This window comes from Callionymus lyra, chromosome 4 (genome assembly GCF_982586985.1).
Source record: "Callionymus lyra chromosome 4, fCalLyr1.hap1.1, whole genome shotgun sequence".
NCBI classification, from domain to species: Eukaryota; Metazoa; Chordata; class Actinopteri; order Syngnathiformes; family Callionymidae; genus Callionymus; species Callionymus lyra.
Window position 1 is genome coordinate 36,281,478 of NC_141821.1, and position 20,107 is coordinate 36,301,584.

At 41.1% G+C, this 20,107-nt stretch overlaps 2 protein-coding genes across 6 annotated transcripts in view; both read left to right on the forward strand.

Annotated features, from left to right (window-relative positions):
• Window positions 1-1,500, forward strand: part of shroom4 (shroom family member 4) — a 41,923-nt gene extending 40,423 nt beyond the window's left edge. For 2 of the 3 annotated variants that reach the window (XM_087790081.1, XM_087790083.1), the window contains 5 exons: window positions 148-274; window positions 338-439; window positions 510-674; window positions 755-897; window positions 1,305-1,500. In XM_087790081.1, coding sequence (XP_087646207.1) covers window positions 148-274; window positions 338-439; window positions 510-674; window positions 755-897; window positions 1,305-1,467 — 700 coding nt within the window. In that variant the 3' untranslated portion in view covers window positions 1,468-1,500. The remainder of the gene's footprint in view (window positions 1-147; window positions 275-337; window positions 440-509; window positions 675-754; window positions 898-1,304) is intronic. The other variant, XM_087790082.1, reaches the window with a different exon arrangement.
• A 2,432-nt stretch (window positions 1,501-3,932) lies between these two features.
• Window positions 3,933-20,107, forward strand: part of clcn5b (Cl-/H+ antiporter 5b) — a 33,355-nt gene continuing 17,180 nt past the window's right edge. Inside the window, exons 1-5 of one of the 3 annotated variants that reach the window (XM_087790085.1) lie at window positions 3,933-4,155; window positions 4,552-4,695; window positions 18,215-18,396; window positions 18,753-18,852; window positions 18,964-19,151. In XM_087790085.1, the coding sequence (XP_087646211.1) occupies window positions 4,563-4,695; window positions 18,215-18,396; window positions 18,753-18,852; window positions 18,964-19,151 (603 nt within the window). In that variant the 5' untranslated portion in view covers window positions 3,933-4,155; window positions 4,552-4,562. Of the gene's footprint in view, window positions 4,156-4,337; window positions 4,487-4,551; window positions 4,696-15,269; window positions 15,402-18,214; window positions 18,397-18,752; window positions 18,853-18,963; window positions 19,152-20,107 lie in introns of those variants that run through there. The other 2 variants (XM_087790084.1, XM_087790086.1) reach the window with 2 other exon arrangements.

Consider the following 20,107-nt stretch of genomic DNA (forward strand, 5'->3'; position numbering starts at 1 on the left):
AAATTCTTTCATTTTGATTGATGTATCAATGTATCTCAAATGGTAATAAAAACATGTTATTGAACTTTAAGCTAGACAACCTTGGGTACTGTGAAAAAAACATGAAACGATATTTAAGTGTGTCGATCATTTTCTCGCACTGTTCAGGAGGTCTGGGGCGAGCTCCAGCTGCTCCTCCTATTACAGCACGTCTGCAGCCAAAGCTCAGCTTCTGTCGCAGATGAAGGAGTTCACGGATGACAGGGAGGACGATGACGACGAATTGACCTACAAGGTAGCATTTGAGAAAATGTTCCAACTATGTAACGTTGAACCTTGTGCTCCTCCTGTGCTGCAGAAGCAGCTGATGGAGAGTCTCCGTAAGAAGCTAGGGGTGCTGAGAGAGGCCCAGAGGGGCCTGCAGGAGGACATCCGGGCCAACTCTCAGCTCGGAGAAGAGGTCAGTAATCTTGCCAGCTCTTGAGGCGCTTTGCATTTCCAAGCTGGTGGTTTCAAAGGTGTGTCTTCAGGTGGAGAACATGGTGGTGGCTGTGTGCAAGCCCAACGAGGTGGACAAGTTCCGCATGTTCATAGGCGACTTGGACAAAGTGGTCAGTCTGCTGCTGTCGCTGTCCGGGCGGCTGCTGAGGGTGGAGACCACACTGGAGACGCTGGATCCTGATGAGCATGAGCGGGTGAGGACGCGACTTTTGAATGTTCAAAAAATAGAGTGACGTATTCGTTTGACGCGATGCCTTGACGCCATGTGTTGTAGCTCCCTCTGCTGGAGAAGAAGCGTCAGCTCATGAGGCAGCTGACTGAGGCGCAGGACTTAAAAGACCACGTAGACCGGAGAGAGCAGGCGGTCAGTCGGGTGTTAGGTCGCTGTCTCTCCCCTGAGCAGCACAGAGACTACAGGTACGAGGATTTAAAACTGGTTCAGACATTTTCCCTGTGTGAATAATTAACTATTTAGAAATAAATTACTAGTTTTTTGAAGATCGAGTTTGGCTCATTGTTAAACTACCAATAAACATTTTCAGGATTATATTTATATCATTATATCATCATATGAATGTAAAAATCATCTGTATTTATGACTAGTAACATTTGCAGAAAAAGTGTTTTAGACATATCTATATATCAGTTTATGTACTGTTAAAGATTTTTAAAAACACATCCTACATTTTAAAATAGATATAATAACAATAAATAAAATGTGCATCTTAATTTTCTGTAGTTACAGAAAGTTGTCAGTATATGCTTTACCTTGAGGAAACAATCAAATAAAAGTCTGATCTGTCACTTATTTATTTCCTTTGCAGCCACTTTGTGAAGATGAAAGCTGCCTTGCTCGTGGAGCAAAGGCAGCTTGAGGACAAGATCCGGCTGGGAGAGGAGCAACTGCGAGGGCTGAGGGAGAGTCTGGGTCTCGGCCTCGGCCTCGGCCTAGGCTTGGGAATGTCGATCGGATATGGACAGTTTTGATACGACGGTTGAAGGAGGACAATAGTATTAATTCCAAGACTGCAGTCCACTTAAAGAACATGTGTTTCTTGTTTGAATTCTCCTCTTTTAATCATCATATAACCACTGACATCTGAAGAAATCCTACAAATTTCAGTTTTAAATGTTCATTTGAACCACACTACCTATCTGTAATTTTATTCACGCCAAAATGAGTGGAGATGTGAAGAGCTGCAAGATGGTGGCTTGTTGTGCCTTGACTGAACACTAAAAAAACATTATATTGCCAAAAACATTTCTCATGAATGTCACTGAGACGCTGCTTTTTGTTATTAATAATCTGTATATTCAAGTCTCCTGGTTCAGAGAACACATTGTTAATCTGTTGCTGGTTAACGTCCTAGATTATTATTCTGTTATTATCTTCTTCATATTCTACTGTTACACCGGTTCGTATTCAGCTTGAATATTGATGAGAGTCTGAGACTCCAATCATTTGTCGTGATGTATAGAAGACAATTGTGTTTATAATGTATACCATGTGTATATAGGGATCTTGATTTGAATATGACTAGTTGTTGTAAAAGGTGCTTAAAATTCCAAAGTAAAGTTATAATGTATATTCTGACAGTTTAAAGAGATTGTTTTTCTTGGATGCCAAGTTCTTTATTTCACCTCTTAATTTATAATCTTCTGTTCATCATTGCATTTTGGATTGACTTATTTTTACAGTTTCCAGTTTGAAAAAATGTATATTTTACACACAAATTTAAGACTATTTTAAGTCGGCACAATCCACCATTTAAAAATGAACACATAAAACAAACATACAAAGAAGTAAGAAAAAACATCTTGTAAATGTAAAACACTACATAACTATATGAATAGTTTTCTGCCCACTAATATTTGTGTCTAATTTGTGCTCTTTTATCATCATTAATGATATCAGAAATCAGAATTCACTTCAGAAAATCAGTGTTTATGTCTGGTTGGTGGACTTTTTTTCATGGAAATATATGTCTTATGTCCAGTTTACTGTTTGACTGCTAAAAAATAAATACTTTGTGCTGTTCTTTGTTCTTAAAATCTGGCTGGCGGCTTCTCAGCAACTCCAGTGTTTTTTTTATACGACTGCCTTGTTGTTCTATTCTTTTATAAGATTGTCATATTGATTATAAAAGTATTTTTGTCAAATGCTTTACAAAAATCTGTATTTTTGAGCTCAATACCATAAATAATAGTATTTTAAACAACGTGCTTCTATGTTCTTGTTTCTCATTGTCTGTGTATTTTTAGTTCAACTCTTTTCATCTTATAAAATGGGCCCAACATTTTTATTTACATGAATTAAATACTTTATTTTACCTCTTCTCTTATCCACCTGGCATCAGGTTAATAAAGATATTATTCAAAAATGTTATTAACAAATGAATTATACTAAACATTTCTTGCCCACAGAAAAAAAAAACTTGAAAAATTGCATTTGTGTGTAGTTGAAACTAAATGATAATAACTAAAGGAACATACAGAGTTATTGAAAATTGACATGGGGACAGGAATAGTGAAGTAAGGGTTGCAAAACAAGTTGGGGAAACCATTTCAGGCTAAACTAGATGGTAGGATGTTAAATAGTAAAATAGAACAATAAAATAAAGCAGACCTGGGTAAAAGGAGGTATGGGGGCCAAACTAACAATTTAACATTGTATTGTATTTATTGTGTACTGTAGTTATTTTAGTTTAGTTGAGTTTTAGTTTAAGGAGATTGGTCCTCCTCTTTTATTTTGTTTGAGGGATAATATTGGCCTTAAAAAAGATTAAAGTGAACATAAATATTTTTGAAAACTTTTTTTCCGTTATAAAGTGACTTTTTAACTGCATATTAAGCCTGATTCCTGTTTGGTAATTGTACTTCGTAATGCTGTACTTTTCGCTCCTTATTTTTTGCTTGTGGCCCCTCACAACAGCCTCTGTATAGTACGTGGCCCCAAAATGGATTTCCAACCATTGAAGTAAAATATAGACTTTTCAATCAGACAATAACAATGTTTACATTTATTGTTTAGCGTTGTCATATTCCGTAATTGTCATGCTTTTAAAATGACAGCCATCTTTTTTAAAAGAAAGCCACGAAATAAGACATGATTTATTCTGTCTCTGCGGCATTCGTGGCCGAACAATCGAACGGATCCACTGACCCGTTTGTAGACATGACGATTGCTCTGCCATGTATTCATTTTCCTGCCTTCAAAATAAACGTCAACGCGACAATAACAGGGATTTGGTACCATCACCTAAAGATTAATTGTCACCACGAAAGCAAAGTAAATAGATAGTTTGGATTAGATGAATACAGCAAGCAAAGCCTAAGAATAAATGAATTGGTTTTATATCGTATCTATACACAACAAACTTTACTGTGTACGTTTTGCCACAAGTTCTCCCGGAAGTCCCCTCGCTTCGCTAGCTTGACGCTAAGCTTTCAGCCTCAGTTCCAAACAACCCGTTCGATCAAACATCTTCACGGCGGTTATTGGAACATATCGGGAACTTTTTTCGTCATTTTCCGCTGTTAACCTTTACATGTTTTCTCACACAATGGTACAGACTTTTCAAGTCTGCTGCGCCCCAAGTTTCCATCAGCTACTGTTGACATAAGCAGACAAATCCGAGTCACAAGACGTCGAGCAGCTGCTCTTCTTCTCCACAGGTAACGTCATGCTGAGCGTCAATGAATGACTAGATGTTGTACTGAATGCTCCATGTGCTGGACAGAAGTCAGATGACTGGAGTTGCGATGGTAGACGTTTGCGTCATCGCTTGCGAAGCGTTAGTTCGAGTGTCAAGTGGATTCATCGCAGGAAGTGACAGCGAGGTGTTTGCCAAAAAACTTCCTTGTAATCGGAGATGTCATTTTTTCTCTCAAGCGAACGATTGTCCTCAGATATTTTCTCTATATTACTTTTCTGAGATCGATTAGGTTTATTCGCTAAACATGTCAACGTTGTGGTCGACATTTAAGCCGAACTTTAGTTTTAGAGGTAACTATACTCTGAATTATTTTTGGAAGAACTAAAAAACTTAAAAAGTCTGCTTTTATTGGCAGGATTTCAAAGAATGGACAATTCGGGTTATCTTTCTGGAAGCTTGGAGAACCTCAATCGTGATGAAGATGATGATGAATTGGTTGACATCGCAGGGGCCACGCTCGACTTCTCCACCACCGACGATGACCCCCCACTGAGCTCAGGTACCTGTCAACATAAACCTCATAAACTACACTTGAAAAGAGAAACCAGACAAGCTGATGTTAGTGGGCTCTATACTCATCACCTTTTCTTTCTGTTTTAATAGTCATTGTAAAGATTGCTGGACAGCCTTTGCAATGGCTTATGGTGTTTATTTCCTTTTTACACTTTTGTTTGTGTCACAGTGACGGTAGATTCCTGGAAAAAATGTAATCCTCTCTATATACAGTGCTCTCCCTCAACAGCTAAGATTCATGTCATCGTGGCTGTGTCCTGTTGGCTCTGCCTCTGTGTCACATGCATCTTGTTAGTCAGGCATTAAACTTGAGCTACAGTTGAGAAAGATCACAAGATTAACTAATGTCAGTCCTTCTGTCAGGAAGTTTGGACTCTGGCGACTAATCTTGGTTCGAAATTCTTGAAATCAATTTTAAACTATGTTTCAATTTGAAATTTAAACATCTTTATTTTTTGATGCAGCTTTTGTTGTTGGTTGCCCTTGTGTTGAGTCATTTTAGCCTTCCTGTTTGCTGCCGTTTTCTCATCCAGTTTGTTTTGTTTTCTTTGCATGTTTCAGTGAGTTCTTGTGAGACACAATAAAAATACAGAATGACCCTGTCTTTTAGGAAGCTGGACTTTATGAAACACAGTGTTTAGGGAAATAACCGAATCAACTTTCCTGGGATGACGATTACAAAATGTGTGTGATCTGACACGATTTGGTTGGTACAATCATCAGAGCTTAAAAAACTCAGGATTAAACTTTGCACTTAAAGTTTAACTAATGTGAAAACCCAACTCCCCTGATTTACACCCATGATTTAAATGTTAAAGTCTTTCTCTCCAAGATCCCAGTAAGTCTCTCATCATGACCATGTTCTGAACTTATTACTTTATAAAGTTCTCGCCCGTCTGAAATCTCGGCGAATGGGAGGTTACAAGAGCAGATGCCATAATGAGAAAATAATGGGCTTCACTCCTCCTCCAGCCAGCTGTGATCACACCTCCTAGAAGGCAAGATTACTTCCTGCATTGATGACATACAGTGACAAACACCGATGCTTGACCAATCACAGCAGAGTGGGTGTGGTTATGGGTTTTCCTTATTCATGATGGTTCCGCTTGTGAATGTTGGAACTCTGAGCTACTAGTTGTGTGTGTTTTGGCATTGACTATGTTCTATTTTGTCCCTACTGACCGCCAGAGACGGTGCTTCAAGCACTGAATGTATCCATCTCGCGCATGCGCTGTTCGAGTTAAATACCAACAAAGTCACCTGTGACCCCTGATGACCCCGGATAGGGTATATCTTCCGGTGACATCAGAGGATCTGTTCCTTTTCATGTTCTCGCTGCACAGGTAGCATGTCACCGAGCTAGCTCAAGGACTAGTTCTTTCGTGCGTTGCTGGTAGTCTCGCGACTTCTGTCGGAGCTCCGAAACTTTCGCCCTCCAGAGGCTGCAACGAACTTTGACGCTGAGAAGTTGTAGCGGTTTGCCGTGGACACTTCTGCGTCATCGTTTGGCTCAGTACCAACTTTCTTATTACATTTTGCTGGTGCAACCTGTGGTACTCGTTTTTTGGTTGCATTAATTCTTTGTTGGTTACGGGAGTGTATTCGCTCCCTCTCCCGACATTGTACTCTATCATTGAATATCAGTACAACCTGTTGTACACACTTTTGGTTGTATTTTGATTTATTTTGGTGATGGCAGTGTATTCGCTCCCTCTCCTGACTTTGTACGCTAAATATTTGTATATCTATCATTGAGTATCAGTACAACCTGTTGTACTCGCTTTGGTTGTATTTTGATTTCTTTTGGTGACGGGAGTGTGTTCGCTCCCTCTCCCGACATTGTACTCTATATTTATATATCATTGAATATCAGTACAACCTGTTGTACTCGCTGTTGGTTGTATTTTGATTTATTTTGGTGACGGCAGTGTAGTCGCTCCCTCTCCTGACTTTGTACACTAAATATTTGTATATCTATCATTGAGTATCAGTACAACCTGTTGTACTCGCTTTGGTTGTATTTTGATTTCTTTTGGTGACGGGAGTGTGTTCGCTCCCTCTCCCGACATTGTACTCTATATTTATATATCATTGAATATCAGTACAACCTGTTGTACTCGCTTTTGGTTGTATTTTGATTTATTTTGGTGACGGCAGTGTATTCGCTCCCTCTCCCGACATTTGTACTGCTGATATTCAGCTACTGAGTACCCGTGCTACCTATTGCACTCGCTTTTGATTCGTTTATAGTTGTTGGTGACGACAGCATATTCGCTCCCTCTCCCAGCGTTTGTGCTACTTCTATCTCATATGTGTAACTCTCGTTGGTGGAGGCTGTGTTTTCGCTCCCAGCGTTTGTTGTTTTTTCTCTGTGTGGCCTTCCGCTCGTTACTAAGATGCTTGGCGGCCACTGTTGCTCAGTCTGTATGGCTTCTCTGCAACCTGAGGATGGCCATGATATGTGTCCCTCATGCCTTGGTCTCGAGCATCTGAGGGTAGGTCTTTCAGAAGATCCCTGTATGAACTGCAGCTTCATGCCCCGGGAGTAAGGGCTACCAGACTTGCTGAGGTGGAACAACTGTTGGGCCTCGTTTCGTTGCCTGAGCAGTTGACCTCAGCCCAGCGGCAGACTCCAGCTCAATCCCGCCGATCTAAATGGCGGGCTGCTGAGACTAGAGGCCCCACTTCTAGGAAGAAGGTTAAAGAGTCCGGACTTGCTTCCAAGGTGGACCAATTAACGGAGGAGGTTAATCAAATGAGATCCTTCTTCCTGGCCTTCAAGTCTGGGACTGGTGAAAGAGAGTTGGGGGATCCTGCTCCTCCTCCAGCCATCTTGGAACCGTAGTAGGATGTAATCTCCATGGCAGCTTCAGCCACTGAGTTCGCCAAATATGGAGAGGAGGTGGTGCCACAGCATGTAGCCTCCCACGCCTCCACGGCGGGCTCCCGTTCTTCAGCCCACAGCTCTACTGTTGGTCCTGAAGACGGCTCAATGGGGGCCATCATTCGTACGGCCCTGGCTTGCCTGCAGTTGGATATAATGCAGGCTCAGCCAGCTTCGGCCAGTGCTTTTTTCAGGCGCGGATCAGCTCCCACCAACTTTACTGTGCCTCCATCTGACGAATATTTGAGGGAGTTGCATGCATGCTGGAGGGACTCTAGAGCCTTCTCTCATGCAACTTCAGACGGCCGGACCCTGGCAGCCATGCAGGATGCTCACAAGTTTGGCTTGGGCCGCATACCAGCGGTTGAGCCAACAATAGCTGCGTTAATTGTCTCACCTGATGAGGCTCTGAGACCGGATGCGAGGTGTCCTCGTCCCCAGTGTCGGGTGACGGATGACCTGCTCTCCAAAGCCTATGACGCACCTGATGCTTGCTTTATCAGCATCCCTACATGAGACTCCACTGGATGCTTCCGTCCATAATTTCAGTGACGCTTCCCTGCAGGCATTCGCGCTGATGTCTAGAGAGCTGGGGCGGTTGATGTCCACTCTCATCCAGGCTCGCCGCCAGGTCTGGCTGGCACAATCACCTCTGACAGAGGCATGCAGGAGAACCCTCCGCAGTGTTCCAGTGGCACCGGGGGAACTGTTTGGACCTGCAGGGCTAGAGGCACTTGAGCGAACTGTCCAAGCCAGACAAACTCAACAGCAGCTGTCCGGGCTTCACAGGAGTGTGCCTCCTCCAGGCAGACCTAGGGGTTCTTCAGCTCCCCCCCAGCGCTGCTCTCATCCACAGGCTTACCCCAGAGGCTCAGGTCTCAGCGCCCACGTCCACAGCCTGCTCAGCAGGCGGCACAGACTTTTCGAGCCCCTGAGCGGCTGCCCTCTGGGCAACCTCAGGCCCCACATACTGTCCGTCGTACCCCCAGAGCCTTTCGAGGCCGGGGGACCCGGCACTGAGGCATTGGGTTCGGCCGTCGGTTTTTCCCAGCAGCAGCTCAGCTATTGGGCTGCTTCCACCCGGGACCCTTGGGTGCTCTCCACCTTGACCAACGGGTACAAACTTCAGTTCCGACGCCGGCCCCCAATCGTTGGCCGGGTCAAGATGACCATCATACGCGACCCGGCAAAAGCCCAAACCCTCAACCAGGAGTGGTCCGTCCTCCTGGACAAGGGTGCAATCGAGCAGATAGATCCCCTGTTACAACCAGGAGGGGTCTACTCGACTTACCTTCTGGTAACAAAGAAACATGGCGGACTCCGCCCTATCCTCGACTTGAGGGGACTCAACAAGTTCCTGAAGGTCTTGAGATTCCACATGCTCAGCCCTGCAGAGGTTCTGGGCACTGTTTCCAGGCAGGAGTGGTTTACTTCAATAGACCTGAAGGATGCTTACTTTCATGTGCCCATAGCACAACACCACAGACAGTTCCTGAGGTTCGCCTTTCAGGGTCGCATTTTCAGTTCAGGGTGCTCCCGTTCAGCCTCTCCCTTTCGCCGCGGGTATTTACCAGGGTTGTGATGGCAGCCTTCTCGCCCCTGCAGTCGCAGGGCATGAAGATCCTGCCCTACCTAGACGATTGGCTCATCTGTGCTCTGTCCCGGTCTCGGGTGACCCTGGACACCACAAGCCTTCTTTCCCATGTGTCTCGACTAGGTCTCAGGGTAAACTCTACAAAGAGTTGCCTAGTTCCCTCACAGAGCACAATTTTTCTTGGGATGACACTCAATACAGTCTCAATGAAGGCCTGGCCTTCACCACAGCGGGTGGACGACATCCTCCGCCTCCTTCCCCTCTTTTGCAGGGGCATGTGGTTGCATTACGTGGAGTTTCTGCGACTCCTAGGCAAACTGACGGCTGCCGCCACCGTGGTCCCTTTGGGGCTGTTGTCGCTACATCCCCTTCAGTGGTGGCTGAACAACTTTCATTTGGATGCCAGGTGTCACCGGCACAAGAGACTCAAGGTGTCACACCGTTGCCTCCTTGCTCTAGCTCCGTGGAGAGAGAGAAGTTTTCTCCTCCAAGGCATGTAGATGGGTTTGGTTGCATTCCATCAAGAGGCCATCACAACAGACGCCTCCCTCTCAGGATGGGGTGCAGTGTGGCAAAACCGTACACCCCAGGGGCTGTGGTCTGCTTAAGACTGCTCGGAGCACATCAATGTTCTAGAGCTACGAGCTGTGTATATGGCCCTGCAGTACTTTCTTCCCTTCCTGAGAGGGCGACATGTGCTTGTGCGGTCAGACAATGTGTCGACCGTATTGCATATAAACCACCAGGGGGGCATCAGGTCTGCACAGCTGTTGCAAGCATCCCGGGACATCCTGCTGTGGGCGGCTCCACGCCTGGCCAGCCTGAAAGAAATGTATTTGCCCGGGGACCGGAATCAGGTCGCAGACCTGCTCTCTCGGGGCAAGCCTCCGTCGGGGGAGTGGCGGCTTCATCCAGAGGTGGTGCTCAATATCTGGGACATCTTCGGCAGAGCAGAGGTAGATCTGTTTGCCACAGAGGAGTCGACCCATTGCCTCTGGGCCAGGATGCTCTTGCGCACGACTGGCCAGAAGGTCTCCTCTATGCTTTTCCCCCAATCCCTCTGATATTTTTAACACTACAGAGGGTCCTCCAGCAGGGTCACAGGCTGCTGTTGGTAGCCCCCTTCTGGCCAGGGAGAACATGGTTTCCACTGCTGCGCAGGCTCTGCCGCAGCTCACCATGGTGCCTCCCCAACAGGAAGGAACTCCTGTCTCAGCTAGAGGGCCAGATTTGGCATCCCGACCCTCTTCGCCTGCAGCTATGGGTCTGGCCGCTGCAGGGCCCAACCCGCTTCTGACGGAGTGTTCAGATGCTGTCTGCGATACTATACTAAATGCCAGGGCGCCTTCTACTCGGCTGCAGTATGCAAATAGGTGGAAACTGTTTACTGCATGGTGTTCAGACAGGGGTGAGGACCCTGTTCACTGTTCAGTCCCAAAGATTCTGGAGTTCCTCCAGTCACTATTGGACAGTGGCCGGTCCCCTGCTACACTGAGGGTATACGCGGCAGCCATTTCCTCTCGACATGTTCAGGTGGATAATGACACAGTGGGGTCCCACAGACTAGTGTCCCTCTTTCTAAAGGGCGCGTGGTGATTACGCCCCCCACGCACACAGCGTGCCCCAGCATGGGATTTGCACCTGGTGCTTGACGCTTTGTGTCTGCCTCCCTTTGAACCCCTGGCTCAGGCAGAGCTGAAGTGGGTTTCTGCTAAGACTGCTTTTCTCCTTGCCATTGCTACAGCGAAGCGTGTCGGGGAGCTACATGCCCTGTCTGTGAGTGAGTCATGTCTGCGGTGGAGCTCAGACGGCTCAGGGGTTACCCTCTGGCCAAATATGGCTTTTCTCCCAAAGGTTCTGTCATTATCGAACCTCAACCGTCCCATTCAAGTGGCACAATTTATTCCCCTGGAAGGGGAAGACAGGTTGGGACTGCTGTGTTCTGTGCGGGCTCTGAGGACCTATGTAGCTGCAACCGCAAGTATAAGACGGTCGGACCAGCTCTTCCTTTGCTATGGTGGCCCTAGGAAAGGCTGTGCTCTTTCCAAACAGTGACTGTCTCACAGGATCGTGGATGTTTACCCACGCATATAAAGGAAGTGGTCACCCCCTGCCATTTGGATAGAAATAGAACGAAAGTTACGTATGTAACTACGGTTCTATGAGTCCTGGATGACCGCTAGAGCGTTCTGTCACTCAGAATCCTTGTGACTTCGCGAGAAGATTCTACAGGAACAGATCCTCTGATGTCACCGGAAGATATACCCTATCCGGGGTCATCAGGGGTCACAGGTGACTTTGTTGGTATTAAACTCGAACAGCGCATGCGCGAGATGGATACATTCAGTGCTTGAAGCACCGCCTCTGGCGGTCATCCAGGACTCATAGAACCGTAGTTACATACGCAACTTTCGTTTTTTTAAGACGTTTGATGAATGTCAAACAGTTGCAGAGGGTAAATGTAGCATCTAGTAACAAATTATGATTGGTGCCTTTGAAGGTTCCCTCGTCATTTTTAAATCTTTGAATTGAAAAAAGTATTTAAATGAAACTTAGTCTCATTAATTCTGTTTTATGTTGATTAAAGCTTCGGTGAGTTTGAATACTTCCTGTGTTACCTATTAATTGACATGCTGATCACAGTTGAATCTTTTTTCCTCTCACAAGATCATTTGCTGCTCTCTGTGATACCTACTTGTGTAAAAATGCATTTTAAGCACAGGCATAGTAAAACTCTCTCCCCAAAATGTCCAAACGTCTGCCGCCTGTTTGGATTTCCATTGTGTCAGCTTAAGCGAAAAGAGCAGTCTTGTTTTGACTCATCAAACAACCATTTCTTTTTTTTAAATTACACAGTGGTTTGTGGAGGAAAGTTGGTTAGTGTTACAACCAACTGTATGGAATCAGCAGAAACCTTCCTGTGTCAGGAGTCGGTCTCAAATTCTGGGTTTTGGTGTTTGCACTCAGACTGATTGTGCGTCATGCTGGATGGAAATCAAGAATTTATTTTCAGTAGCTGTGTCTTTTCTGCTTGAACACTGTAGTGTAGAAGAAAACGACTGTTAAGTTGTGCTTTAGTCCTGGGTAATGCTTTCCCTCCTTTCCTATCATTGACTAGAGTCACTAAACTGCTCATTAGATCTCTATTCTCCTGATATGTCAGGGTGTTTAACAGACTACTTCAGGGACTCATTATCTCACATCGTGTTTGTTTAAATCCTGGCAACTGGGATCTCAAGACTAAAAGAGTATTTGTCTGTCGTTCAACTTCTAGAACCAACAGTTTAATAATATATTTAATCCCCAATAATTCTATGAAGTAAAATTAGATGATCATGACTCATTCATTAATTTTCTACCGCTTATTCCCTTATGGAGGAGACACAATTTACTCAAGTTCCCAATCAACCTCTGTATGTTTTTGGACTGTGGGAGGAAACCAGAGTTTCCGGCGTAAACTCACGCAACATGGGGAGAACATACAAACTCCACACAGAAAGGTCACAAGTTGCCTCCCTCTGGACCTGGAAGCGTTTTCTTTTAAACACTATTTGAATGGAAATTTAAATTATTGAAAACTTTTAATGGCTGGTTCTGAGATGTCACGTTAAATCACTTTTAATAAATTGTCTACTGTGATTTAAGATGGCAACTTAAGTAAAAATATAAAGATGCCATCAATATATATTTTACTTGACACCAAAAATATAAAAATAAAAATCTGTGGAACGTTTGGGCTTCACACCTCCTTGTGTCGAATGAACATGTATATATAACGAATGAACTGAAAGGAATTGATGTGCAAACAATTTTGTAATATTGTTAAGATTACAGATTACAGAGTTCTGTATATTTAAGTGGGTGCGACATCCGGAACAATGTGATTAAGATGATGATAATGTCTGATCTCAGCTAACCTTTGAAACGTTGCATGACATGCAGTATAGTTTCATCCTAGATTGAATTAAGTATAATATTCATATATCTTTGAAGCTGGGCCTAGTAATGAAGCTAAACCAAGAGTGTTTTCAAATATGTATTTTTCAGTAATTTCATATTATGTTGACCTACCTTACATTAAGTAACAACGTTTAGTTGACAAAGGTCATAAATATATGCGCTCACATCTTTCCTTAATAGTTAATGAATCACAACAGATCCGTTATTAATACCGCTTGCTGTAAGAGGAAGTAGTGTCAGGTTTGTTGAGAGTCAATTTACTGAACAGTACTTTTATTAGATTTAGTTTTGATTTTCACCCAGATAAAAATCTACTTTTTGTCCACTTTTTAAATAAAATGTTGGTCTGAAAGAAAATAATTCAGTAGACCTTGCATCATATAGATTTCCTTAAATTACTCATGTCCATGTTAGTAATGAATAAATAAATATTGCTTAAGATAAGTTCCAGCTGTAAATGTTATAAAAGGTGTTTGTCTTGAATCCAGTTCTTATAAATGTATAGATGAAATATTGAGCTGAGCTTTCTCAACAGGGTGAGATTAAGAAAATGACACGTATCCAAGTAATCTTTTACTACTTCCTCTGATAGTCCTGAAATAATAAAACTCATGGACAGTCTTTAGTCCACTGCTCGTGGCTGTCCTTGGCAAAGAAATGTCTTAGAAATTAAAATGTTCCAGAGATGGTCACTGTGTTCCTTCAACGTCACTTCAAGGTCACATGTGCTTCTAGTTCCCATGGTAATTGGATCTCAGGAGTTCAAGGTTCACCTTCTCAACCATGGCTCTTGTGTCACAATCTTTTTTCCAGCATGCGTACGAATCCTTATCTTAAAAATTGACAAATCAATTTTTACTTAAGTGGATTAAAACTTATTTGTCACATCAATGATAAATCTATACACAATCTTTTTTTTCCTTAACTTCCCACTTCTTCTGGCAGCTTGTCCAAGATGCACCTTTTAATACTTTTTGCTGCTTCAATATAAACGGTTAATTACAGTCATAACAGAAAAATGTTTTCAAGTAGTCATTTCTTTGTAGTCTGGTCTGGATGCTAACATGTCCGACATGTTGACATTTGGTCATGACCATTGAATATGTTCTCTAAATTCCCATGTACTGGAAACACTATTGCTTGTCATCATCCAATAATATTTGATCGCTTTTAATAGTTACTTACCACGGCAATCTTTTTACATTTGTAATGTTTACTCAATTTTACACCTTCTTAGGAGGTGGTGATGATCATATTTTGACTAATGTGCCCATGTCAGAGGAATCAAATCCTTTACTTCTTTTTATCTTCTATGGAATTTGAGGTCTGGTTCTGCTTTCATTGAATTTGGCTAATATAGTTCTTTCCTATTTCCTTTTTTTGTTTCATCTAGTCAACTGACTTGATTAGTTTTCAAAAAATGAACATTGAAGAAACTTGTATAACAAACATAACATGGTTTGTACCCAGGACTCTCCTGACATCCACATTGAATTAAAAGGGAATTTAGCAATGCTTGACTAAAATATAACTTGGAGTACAATTACTCATTATTCTAAATAATGAAAAAAAAGATACATGTTTAATTTTAGAAACATAGTTGGATAGATTTGAGTTTGTATCTAATATGACCAAAACTGACTTAAAAAAAACAAATATTTAGAAACAGGAACTTTAAATCATAATTCCAACTAAATATCTTACCAATGTAAATGTTTAACGGGGAATTTGATAGTTGCTATGGCATTCTCAGAATGTCCACACTCTAAACAATAGTATTTGAGGGTGACTGGTTATATCTAGTATGAACAAACATTCCTTTTTTCCCCCAGTACACATCAGAGCTGCTCATTCTTGTGTATTTTCCAGTAAAGAGCAAAAGTCCAATTTCTCTTTGACAATTTTCTTGTTTCTTTCAGCCTGTTAAGTTTACATCTACTAATAAATCAACTTTTATCTCTGATCTTAAAAACTGTGCCGTCATATATAGAACCAGACTCTGATATCATCAAAGGTTAGAAACCTTGAAAACACATGTGACCCAATTTTGACGCTGAGCCACGTCACGATAGAGAACAACCAACCATGACGACTCAGCATGCAGTCCAGCAGCCAATCGAAAGACAGGACTGAAGTTCAGTGTTTTAGAAGTAAGAAATAGTTGTTGCACTGACTTTGGACACTACAACTAGGAATGCAATGAGCTGGGAGTTCTGGAATAAGCACATAGATGAGGAAGAAGTGAATGAAAATGGTGAGTGTGACATTGTGTTTTCTGAGCTTTGTTTTCAATGTGTTTTTGCCGTTACTTCCTTGACACATTTCCATGAGATTAATCATTCATTTTTTTTACATGTTTATAACTGAGTCATGTGGCTAATGTTTTGCTATTTGGTCAAGCACATCGGTGGACCTTCACCTTTTTTTATTTTAGTCTCAGGCTTTTTGCTGTGACGGATCATTTAACCTAATAGTAAGAAACTGTATAACTTAATGCTGTTTTTGTTACCCATAAGTTCTCAAAGAACTTATGGGTAACGCCAAAGAAACCCATTTAAATATGGTTATTTACTCTGTTTTGAGGATAGTTGCTTTATTCTTAAGTGTTTTTTGTAATTTAAGCAAAGCCATCAAATCGTACATGGCTAGCTTTGGCAACAAGATAAGAAGAGTTTAGTAAATAAAATCTGTGGGGTGTGTTGAGAAAAACAACCTACTAGTATAGGCTTTGAAAATACATTCCTCAGTTTTGTCACATGCCACTTGAAGATAAGAAACCAATTAGGTTTTTTTACGGTGTCAATTTATATGGGTTAATAATTGAAAATGAGTGATAATGAGGCTGTGACAGACATAAAAACTCTCCTGACTCACTCACTTGTTTCAAATGTCTTCCTCTCCAAAAAGCAGTAGGTCCCTCATCTTGACCATGTTTTGAAGTTATGACTTTATAAAGTTCTCCCCTTTTGTAATCTGGGCAAACAAGAGGTTATGAGAGTAGAGTCCATTATGACATGCCAACATAGTTGATACAGATTGATGGAAGAAAAGCACAAAGACTGACCAAAGGAAGAGCAGACGCATCAAATGCTTGTTAAAAAATGGCCTCCATTATTATCTTGGGAAAAGTGAGAAACCTAAACCTCTTTGTGACTCTCTTGGATACGATTATTTCAGTTATGCTGCTTTCCTGGCTGCTGTGGTCCAATTCCTGCTGCACTCTCGTTTCGCTAACCAAATAAAAACAATATTGTCATTGTGGCAACTGAAACAGGGATATTTCCATTCATGAGCAGAAAAAATAAGTAAGCAAGACATGTGTGTGAATATATTTAATGACTTCAGCCATTGTTTAAGGCTATTGAATTTAATGTTTTTCAAAGATCCAAAAAAGATTATATTACTATTATATATTGATTTGTACGATTTAACAACATTTCTACACTCATCCTCTAAACTTTTAAAAAGGTTGTGTCATGGAGAAGGAGGAAAAACATTTAGTGGCATAAACATGAGTTGATGTCAGAACCCAAAGAATACTGATTTATCTGATGACTGATGACTAAGATTTGACATTCTTTTTTCCCCTTTGATTCTGTTTGTTAAAAGTGCATCATATATTTATTTTCACTCATGTTCAGAGAGCTTAACGCTGCAAAAAGCGTTCAGTGTTGAAGAAGAGCTGGTTCTTGTTTCGTTGACTGTCCAGCCCACATTCTAGCGTTAATTCAAAACCTGTCTGACTAGTTTTTCCTGAGCTGTAGCAAGTTTTCATGTTTCATGTTTGAAAGGTGAACAGAGAGGTGTCATGCCTGAAAAAAAATGTGAACTAGCACAGCCATATTTTCTTCTACTGAAAAAATAAACATCTTCATACAAAAACAAAAATTGTGTAAGATTTGTAAACAAACTAAACAGCTTAATTGGTGTCTTTATGGAAGAATATGAAGTTCTCAAATAATGAACTCTTTACACATTTTCTGAAATTCAAGGTTATCGTATATAATCCCAGACAAACAAAGAGCATTTATGTTCACTGTTTTAGAAATTTAGCAATAGATAAATAGTCCATAATAGTCCAGTATAGGGGTGTGTCTTGTGAAGAATCTGGTGACATGATGTGTATCATGATGCAGTGGAACATTATAGAATATCGCAATAAATTGTAATACTGAGTAATACAAGGATACATTTGTGGTATTGTCGGAGTACTTGCACTGGTGTTGAAAAATGTACAGACCACATGACTCTTGACAAAGTCGTAACTGCCTTCATTTGTTTTTAAACCAAAATATGTCCAAACATCAGCTTGAAAGCTGCTGTTGTAGACTGTATCCTCTTGTCCTCAGTCACTGCTGAGATCTTGCAGGGTTTCATTCTTTCTTTAGATGAGGATGTCATGACACAAAAATGAAAAAAAAAATTGAGAATATTTGCATGTAAATTGTAGATAAAAATTAAAATTACATAATTAATTAATTTGACCTGTCAATTAAATTATTAACCATGAAATACATTTGATAAAATATGATTTGAAAGCCAACATTTACGAAATAAATAAATACATTAAAAATAAAAATGATGTCAAATATCGATACATTAGCATGGAAAAAAGATTGCAATATATCACCGTATCTATATATTTTTACATCTGTAGCATTAAATTGTTATTTAAGTTTGAATATTCTGTGTATCATTTTTATAGTTTGCAGCACCATGATCACATCACAAGCATAATTTTTAACAGACCGGAATTGTTTTTAATACTCGTCCTCCCACTGCTTCACTGGAATCACCAGCTGTTCTCAGGATCTAGTGCTGTGCTAATATCATTTCACAACAGAAATCTGCTTAGTATTAGGATTCGTTTTTAGGAAGTGACCGAAATAAAAAGAAAGTAAAGGAAACGTAAAGAGAAAGTTTTAGTAGACCAGTATTTCACTACAGTATTCCAAACTGGACTGAAATCAAAGTTTAGACATTTTATTTCATTAAAGATTTTTGATGGAAATAATTCTTTGCACTATTATGTGACTTGTAGTGCTCTGTGGTAATGTTCTCCTCCAGGAGTCTACGACGAGTATGACAGCAACAGCGTCAGCAGCAGAGCGGCCGCCATGAACGGAAGTGGTCCCAGCAGGCTTGTAGACCCTCTGGAGCACCCGCTACCTGGAGTGGGCACCTATGAAGACTTCAACACCATCGACTGGGTCAGAGAGAAGAGCAAGGACAGAGACCGACACAGAGAGGTCAGAGGCATAAGAAACACACGATGATAAATATGAGATATTAATGTTTTTTCATATTAAGGTTGTTTTTTTTAATGAAAGTGGGAGAAAAATTTTACTAGAGTGTCTAATGATTCATTAGTAAGAAGGTAAGTAAATTATATTTGTAGAGCGCTTTTCCAGACTGGGGCATAAAGCGCTTAAACAATCAAAACAAAACTCAATAAATGATATACTTAAAAGATCAAGATAACACCGAGAACAACACAGGAGTTCCAGAAAATCAAGGAAAAGCCTGCATGAATAAACATGTCTTAAGATGTTTCTGCTTTAGATGTTGGTGCAACGTTTAATTGTGTTTTGAAATCTGTTTTTAGATCACTAACAAAAGCAAACAGTCAACTTATGCGTTGCTGCTGAGTATCAGTGATGCGTTCTCTGGATGGCTGCTGATGCTGCTGATCGGACTCATGTCAGGTAGGAACAAGGGGAATGAATCACGCCTGCTCCTGTCCTAAAACACTCACACACACTAGTTTATATTTATCTGACATCATCCATTATTCCTCCCTGTCTGACATTTTTCAGGTGCATTAGCCGGTGGCATCGACATCGCCGCTCACTGGCTGAACGACGTCAAGGGTGGCGTTTGTCTCATCGGCTTCTGGTTTAACAACGAACATTGTTGTTGGACGTCCAATGAGACGACTTTCCAGAACCGGGACGAGTGTCCACAGTGGCAAAGCTGGGCGGAGCTCATCACAGGATCATCACAGGTACAGATGGTAACAACAACACCACTAGTGTTACAACAGAATAACTTCCTCTTGACGAAAACAACACTCTGGCTCCATCTACTGACAGCAGAGTGTTCATACAATATCAGTACGTCTAGCGACTTCCTCAGGATTTAAACTTCATTTATTACATGAAATTGAAAAGGAAAAGTGTACGAGAAATGGGTCTTCATTTTTTGATTCAACATTTGACAGTTACTCTTGCAATATAATGATACTGTATATAAGGAGAAAAGATGCACAGAAGTTTATTGTTTAAAGTGAAAGTGGAAAATTGCTAAAATAACTAATTATTTATGAAATTATTAATCAACTCTAACTCATTTACATCCCGTTGTGTTTAAAGAGCAATTGTTTGTATTTTGCTAACAACACCACACATGTATTATGTATGTAGTCGTTTGATTTGCTCCAGCAGGGGGCGTGCTTGCAGGAAAAGTTTGGAATATTTTGAATAATAATAATAATAATAATAGAATGCGAAGTTAGGGACAACTAGAATGTAATGTAACATTGGTCCGTGTACCTTTCGTTCATTCAATATTCATTTTTGTCACGCAAATCAAAAAAAGAATTTCGGGCCTTTTATTTTATTTTTATTTTTTTAAATAGGAAATGAAAATCCAATATGATGGCTTTTTTTTTTAAATCAATACATTTTCGGAAAAAGCCTAGACATTTTTGTATTCCATTTTGAATTTTTAAATCTTCAGTCTGCGCGGATTGACTCGTGTAGTAACAGGAAGTGAAGGTTCAGTGATGTGTGTGAGATTCATGGCTGGTGTTGTAATGACTAGAGCAGAGTCATATTACTTAGAACTATACAGCGCATCTTTTTTAACTTATTGTCGTTCGTCATATCACCATATTTCTTCATATAAATCTTCACACCTTCCTGTGTCTAAATAATATTTACTGTAAACAAAAGAGAAAAG